Genomic DNA, 7,779 nt, shown 5'->3' with positions numbered 1-7,779 from the left:
TGTGGATGGGTGTGTGTGTGTGTGTCATAGCTGTGTGTGGTTCAAGTTTACATTTTTAGTGTCCCTTGTGGGTCTTTAGCTTCAAGCAGCCTGCACACTGCAATATGTTTCTGGAAAATATAGAAACACCATTTCTAACACAGCATGAGAATTAAAAGTGTGGAATATACTGATGCCAGAGAGTCAACATAACATTTTCTATCATTGAATTCCCTTTAAACTATATTTTAATCATGTCCTTTGCACTTAAGCACATACAGTCTTATGTTGTATCATTATATAATAATTAGACTGTGTCAATACTAATAATCATTACAGCGGTACTAACTGATCATTCTCTGTCTCTCTTTTGCTGTTTTTCTTACCAAAAAAAAGTGGATGTGATAACTTAACTTTAGAGTTTTACAAACGTTACTCTTTAAAACTAATTTAATACCTGGAAATACATTGCAACATTTCTTTTCTTACCTGTTCTTTATGGCAAGAATATGGTTTGCACAAATGTATGTTTTAATTCTTGGTAATGTTTACTACAGTCATTCTGAGTTGTATGCCATCAATGTTTTGTAAATGTTTCAATCTGTCATTGAAAATTATATTATTAATTTTGAATAAAAGATTAGTATTCTTTGAATGTGACCCGACCTTACCACCACCCATCTGTTTCACTTTTTTAAACACCAAACCAAAGTATTGGAAAATGTCATAGTCATGTGCATCTTAGTTCTTATTCCTCCCACGCAGCGTGATTGTAAACATCTGTTCTTGGTACGTGGCTCCTGAGTGTTGCTGATAAAAGTAGGCTTGTCAGATTACATTTCTCTCCTCACTGCTGATATGAGATGAGGTTCATACTGTACCAACGCCCCCCCCTCACTAGTTTCCATGTGTTGCATCATATCTGTAATATCCTCATATTTGAAGCAATGGAAGCCGATACAGGCCGGCATATGGCGAGGGAAGTTTCCACACACTCTCCTGCTGCTTGTGTCACAGTTGAAATCAGTGTGGCCTCATGCTGTTTGCAGGCATGAGAATGTGATTTATATTTGTAAATCTTGTGTTTTACTGCCAGAGAAAAACAGGCATTGTATCAAATGTAACTATTGTTTTCTTGCAACCTTTAAATCTTTTTTGTATTATGCCTTCAATGCCTCCCTATGCACTTTTGGTTGTGTATTTTTGTCTGTGTTCGGGTAACAGTAAAACAGGGGGACATGTGTTGTCTGGGGATGCAAAATGGATGAAAGAGAAGGTTGAAAGGAATATAAAAAGGTTAGAAAAGTGTCAAAATAACTATAATTTCACGGGAAGACTAGGGGTAGAGGAATGTGAGAATTTGGTTCGGGATATTGCCAAATATCTGGAACAAACTACCAGAGACCTGCAGGACAGGTCCGCTGCAACTCTTACTACTTTTAAATCCAGGCTAAAGACTTTTCTTTTTGCCGCTGCTTTTAATTGAACTATTCACATTTTACACTGCACTGTAACTTTTATTCATGTACCTGTGTTATTCATGTTTTATTATCTTTGCTTTTTAATGTTTCTAATGTGTTTTATGCTCTGAATGTCTTTCATTTTTGGAAAGCACTTTGAATTGCCTTGTGTTGAAAAGTGCTATATAAATAAACTTGCCTTGCCTTGTGTCAAATTGTGAAAGTGATGGAATCATAACACACACTCTCTGTTCCCCTCAGACGGAGAATGGCAGTGCCCTCCATGAGGCGGCTCTCTTTGGGAAGATGGATGTAGTCCGCCTGCTGCTTGACTCAGGTGGGTCTATAAATATATCCTGGAAGAACACAAACTGAGTGTGTTCCCCTTGTTTTCCCTTTTTATTTCAACCTGGGGCTAGATGCTCCACATGTCTTTATTTCTCAAGATAGTGGATTGAATTTGCCCTCAGGTTGACTCCAGACATCTGTCTGCTGCATTCTCTCTGTTATACAATCCTGGACTTACAGTTTTATAGTTGTTGGAAGGATTTGTCGTATCAGTAGAAGGTGCTGAAACGTCAACGGGAAATTATGTGTTTGTTTTTTTTGATGATGTTGCTTGACTTGATAACAGGGTGAAAGGGATTAGTAGTGACAAAAACCCACTTCCTGAGGGTGTTTGGCTCCCACCTCCTTCAAAAATAATCACTTACACCTGTAAATAATGTGCATTGCTGTTTTTCTTCAAAGTGTGTATAACTATGATTGCATGTAAAACATACTGATTAGTACATATTTTTTTTAAATAGTGGGAAAATTCCATAACACTTCTTATATACAGAGCAGATTGAATGTCACTGAAGGACAATGTAAGCTTTTTGAAACCACCACCCCCCACCCACTTTCCTTGAGCACTTCCTGTTTCCCGCAGGACTTCGTGTGGATAGCCATGTTCTTTCGGCCTCATGTTATTAACATCCTGGATCAACAGAGGGCTGAGCTGACTCATTCACTGAACTTCAACACTTCAAACACTGTGTGGGCTTGGGGTTACGGATGAGGGCCGGGCAGCCAGCCTTTCATTGTCAGTCATGGCTAAGGATCTTGAATATTAAATCAGTGGTCATTTCTAAGCTTGGAAACAACTGTTTGTCAGGCATTCAGCAAACATCTTAGAACTTAAAACATCTGACTTATTTATTCATTCAATTATTTGGTTTTTGATTTTAAAATAAAAGCAAAAAAAGGTGCATGAAATTCTATAAAAAGCATACCAAGAGAAAAGCAGCAAAATGTATAAAAAGTGAGTATGAAATAGAGAAAAACTGGAGCATAGCATGGGGCCCTGAATGTGCTATGTCTCAGTTTGGATTCATTTTTCTTTAATGGTGCACAGCAGAGGGACCCGGTGTCATATATTTTTCATGTTGAATTGGACCCATGAGCACAGGGAGGGGTCGTACTAGTCGGGTAAATTAGGATTTATAGTGGACCCTGCATCCTTGAGTTGTTTCCTGTGTTTCTTTTTGCAGGCAAGTGTGTGTCATTTCTGTGATTTAGCACGGTGTGTCCCTTTGTCCAGGGGAAACCTTGGTCTAAAACCTAATGAAAAGGGCTTTGGCTTTTCGTAAAAAAAAGAAAAATTATTTCACAAATGCATTTTCCTGTAAGGTTTATCTTATTTGATAAAGTCATTGGTGTTCTGGTTTGACCTTTGCCCTATTGTTTGTGTACCGATGCTCATGTCCTTTTTGTGTGTGTGTGTGTGTGTGTGTGTGTGTGTGTGTGTGTGTGTGTGTGTGTGTGTGTGTGTGTGTGTGTGTCAGACATCGACACCAGTCTGACAGACTGCAAGGGGAGAACGGCTCTCGAGATCCTGAGAGATCATCCTGCATCCAAATCTCAGCAAATCACTGCTCTTATCCAAGGTAAGACACACACACAAACACATTCACAAGCACAACATTTATACATAATCTAGGAGAATACTGCTAGAAAGATTTGGTAATTTCAGGAGCAAAACATGTAATACTCACTTACAATAAATGTAATATATCGCTGAAATAGACTATATACTATCCATCGAATACAATATAGCTTATTTGTTAAGCAATCCCAATGTTATCATTATTGTATTAAATACTATGCTATTATGCACATTCTATGATAGCTGAGAGCACTATTTAGACCAAAATCATACTTGTACTTGTACTTCAGATGACATGGGCTGCAATATTTTATAGATATTTTGAGCAGATCTATTCCTCACTTTGTCAGCTGGTCAGTCTACAAAATTCACCAACCAACCACAGTCTTCACTCTATAAAACTACAAATGGGCATGGATGTCAAGTGTTTGTGAGGATGCATATGTGTGAATAGACAAATAAACGTTTGTCTCGTAATTCAACTGGATTCAACAAGTCACATATTCAAAACAGCACTTTTGAGATGCAGCAGACTCTTTCAGCCAAAGAGAAATAAGTTGTTTGATTTCTTTCTTCAGTCTTCCGCATCTTGGTCTTCAACCTGCCATTTATGGGCCATTCTTTCCCTCATGTTTACTGCAGTATGTGTTTTGTGTGTGACCAGTGATTGTTAGTCCGCAGTCCCCAGAGACCCATAGATCCTCCAGATTGCAACTTCTAAAGACAGTGTTGTCCTGAGGAGATTACGAGGCGCAGTGTGAACGCTGTAATCTGCGGCCTGGAGGCCTGCTCGATCTGTGCGTGTGTAATCTGTGGCTGCACTCAGCTACAGATGATTTATAGAGAGGGAGATACTGGCAGACGGTAATGGAGGGATAGACGGATGAGGAGAATGTGTCAGAGCCTAAATTAACAGTGTCTTCACTTGGACTCATCATGAAAAGGAAAACATGGAACTCCCAGGAATGTTACAAACTGGCTACAGCTAGAAAATAACTTTAGAAGATAGACTTAAAGCTACTGAAATGTTTGATTCTGATACAAAATAAATAGATTTAAGATCATTGTTTTGGAATAAACGTATTTGTCTTGGTTCAGTCGTAAAGATCTCATCAACCTACTTTGGAAGCAGGACGTCGTTTTCCTCATAGCAGAGAACGATTCAAATTCATCAGGTGGCAAGAAACGGGACTTCAGATGCATGCTAATGTTGCTCCATGTCTGCTGGATATGTAAATTGAGAAGTGTTTTCTTAACTCTAAACACAACATAACAGCTTGTTCTTTTGCCCCCAAGTAGCCCCATACAATCAATAAGAGCTACTTTAAGCTAAGACAAATAGTCCACACCGACTGTATTATAGTATATTTATGAAGTTATGCTTGATCCAGCTCGTCACTGATGAATACAAAACATATTCTTACTGAGGTATCATCTTTTTTTAAGTCTCAATAAAGCTTGGCTTCACAGGATGTGTTTGTGCTGACTGACAGCTGTTGTGTCAGTACAGTTGTTCAGGTTACGGCACCTTTATAACTTTTGACTTGAAGTCATCCATTATACCTTGACTGCTGCTAAAATCCTGAGCAGTGTGAGAAAAATGCTTCTTTGAAGTGTAAATACTGTTGTATATCCAGAATCACACTTTTTTGTAGACATAAATACAATACTTACACCTTTTTTAGGAGTCAGTTATTCATGTGATGGTAGATATTGCTCAAGAATAGCAGCCATCCAAATCGAATAAACGGAGAGATTTGGACTTCAGCATAAATAGGAGCCTGAATGTGTTTGTGAGAGGGGGGGAGAGAGAGGGAGAAGGACACAGCTGTGACTTGGTGAAAAGATCAGCTGCATGCCATTTCCTGTTGGAGAGGAGATGGAGAAGGACACACACACACACACACACACACACACACACACACTCTCTCAATTGTACCAGCTGTGAGGCTTACTGGTTGCCACGGGCACCTTGTTATAAGAAAAATATCAATAGATTTTCAGCGCCTGCCTTATCCCCCTGTTCAAATTCAATCCCAGTTCACTTCTTACCGTGTAGCAGCAACTGGTAATACACCTACATATACTTACTGTACAGTGCAGTTGTCACTACAAAAGCACGAGTGCAGTAATAAAAATGTCAAAGCATTGTAATCCTTCCTTTATGACTCCATTTTATACCTGTATGTAAATGTGGCTGTCCATCATAAGTATTGAGGCAAGAATCATATTCGTATAAATAAACACTATTCTGACTGTAATAGGATTCTCATTAGCACTTCACTGTGTATGCGTGTTTGTGAGTTTTCTTGCCGCTAATGCCTCACTTAGGGAAGTTTATTATCCAACTTATTATCCCCCCACAGGTACGAGAGTGATTTTCCATTCCTCACGTACAGTATTCCTTCCCTTTTTGCTTTTATGAACAGCAGAGTGCTCTATTAGCTGGAGCTGTGAAGTGATTTTGCGGTGTGGAAAAAAAGTGAGAATTGAATGCGGCACAAGCTGTTTACCATGCTGATGCTCGGGCTATTATATTGATCCAGGAAAATGTCTCTGAGATGCTTCTCCTTCCCCATGCTTCTGCACCGTCCTCGAACATCACATCTTCCTCAAAACTCCTTTTCAAACCATTTTTACTTTCTCCTCTTTCTCCCTGTTTTTCAGCTTCTTCTCTTATTGTCTGACCATCCATCCTCCTACTCTCTTGTCTCCTTTCCTCTGTAGAATACATGATGGACGAGATGGAGAGGAGGAGTATCGTGGAGGAGCCAGTCAGAAAATGTCCCATCCCTGCCCCTCGAACCTCCGTCCCCTCACCCTGTGCCTCCCCCTCCCTCAGACACAAGAGTGAGTAACACACACACACATGGGAACAACCACAAACAATGCTTAAGTTAATACTGGGATTGAAGGTGCTTTAAGGGACATTTTTCTAATGTCTCTATTGTTTTTTGTGGTATTAGAATACGTCATACTGGAAACCAATACATTATGCATAAGGTTCATGATATGTTTTGAGATATGCTTCAACATCTTATTATTTCATTATTAATGCTGATTATTTATGTTAGTAAAGGAAATACACTGAAGTCCAACTTTGCAGCCCAGAGGAAGAATTTAACTTTCATCCTGACATATATTTTTAAGTGGATTATTGTGCCTTTATTTGTTGTTGTAAAAACATACAACATAAGCAATTTATTTTTGCAACAATAGAGTATAAACCCAGCCATGGAGAGCAGCTCCTGTAGTGGAGACAGACAGTTACTACCGCTCTGCACTGACATACTAATCCCTGTCAGGCGCTGCCCCCTATGTTCTAAATGTAGCATTGCAACAACCTCCTGTTAGTTTAGGAAACCATTTGTAAGTGTAAATAATAAAAGGATGATTTAAAATGAATATATTCTACCCAATGTGTGTTTAGCAGTCTGATTTGGTGTTTAAGTCAGTCATAAAACAGATTTATTTTCACCCTTGCTGGAGACTTTGGCTGTTCTCTTACTTCCCTTGGTCCTCTCCCCAGATGATGCCGTGACAAGTGAGCTGTCCAAGCTGCTCCACGAGATCAAAAAGTGCCGGGACAGAGACTACTCCTTCGAGGAGCTCTGCCACACCATCTCCTCTCACTCCATGGACAGCTTTGGCAGCGGGCGGCTCTCTGACGAGGAGCGGCCCGACAGACCCAACGGGACCCTGACACGAGTAAAGGTAGGGTTACTCAGTTATGACAGGGGATTGGTGCGTTTAAATTCAAAATCCAAACTTTTGGAGAAAGAAAATCACGGAGGACTACTTCGCGTCTGATCCTGTTTTCAAGAGCTTCTTGTGAACTTTGCAGTTTAAGGCAAACATTGTTCTTATAAAATCAGTGCAGATTCTAGAGTCTGTGGGGGCCCTAGGCAAACATTCACTGGGGGCCCCTCTAAAACAAACAGATCATGCATTTTAGCCATGCCTCATTTCGCTCTATTTGCTCTTTTTTAGCCCTGTTTTTGCAAGGGCTGAATCCGTGAGAAGTCTTCTTCGCTGCTTTTGTGGCAGACTACAGCGCCACCTACAGGCCTGGAATATGTACTACAGCGTCTCCAGCGCTTTCGAACGGCAATGACCGTGGCTGTCTCCTCCTGATAGGTGGAGAGTTGCCCATATAGGCGGAGCTCCTCGTTTCTGACGTCAGAGATATTTCAAATCTGCATCAGTCTGTATCAGATCCGTTGCAGCCCCGCTTTCAGAGATTTGGGTATGGAGGAAAGAGAGAGGGTTGTGTTTTCTGACACTTGGTGAGTTCCCTGACACACCGGGGACACATATTCATGTATAAAAGACGTACAAAAGTGCATTTTGCATGATAGGTCCCCTTTAAGCCTGTCCTGAATATTTGTATTCAATAAATGTACATTTGCACAA

General features: G+C 40.1%; 1 protein-coding gene across 1 annotated transcript in view; it reads left to right on the top strand.

Moving 5' to 3' along the window:
* Positions 1-7,779, top strand: part of LOC104950771 (ankyrin repeat and sterile alpha motif domain-containing protein 1B-like) — a 28,520-nt gene that overhangs the window by 10,162 nt on the left and 10,579 nt on the right. Inside the window, exons 4-7 of the mRNA XM_010777331.1 lie at positions 1,701-1,776; positions 3,266-3,367; positions 6,094-6,216; positions 6,896-7,080. Of these exons, the coding sequence (XP_010775633.1) occupies positions 1,701-1,776; positions 3,266-3,367; positions 6,094-6,216; positions 6,896-7,080 (486 nt within the window). The remainder of the gene's footprint in view (positions 1-1,700; positions 1,777-3,265; positions 3,368-6,093; positions 6,217-6,895; positions 7,081-7,779) is intronic.

The sequence above is a fragment of the Notothenia coriiceps genome, unplaced genomic scaffold (assembly GCF_000735185.1).
Source record: "Notothenia coriiceps isolate Sejong01 unplaced genomic scaffold, NC01 NC01_scaffold00018019, whole genome shotgun sequence".
Taxonomy (NCBI): Eukaryota; Metazoa; Chordata; class Actinopteri; order Perciformes; family Nototheniidae; genus Notothenia; species Notothenia coriiceps.
The sequence above is the reverse complement of the archived record's forward strand: the minus strand, read 5'-3'. Positions and strand labels throughout refer to the sequence as shown.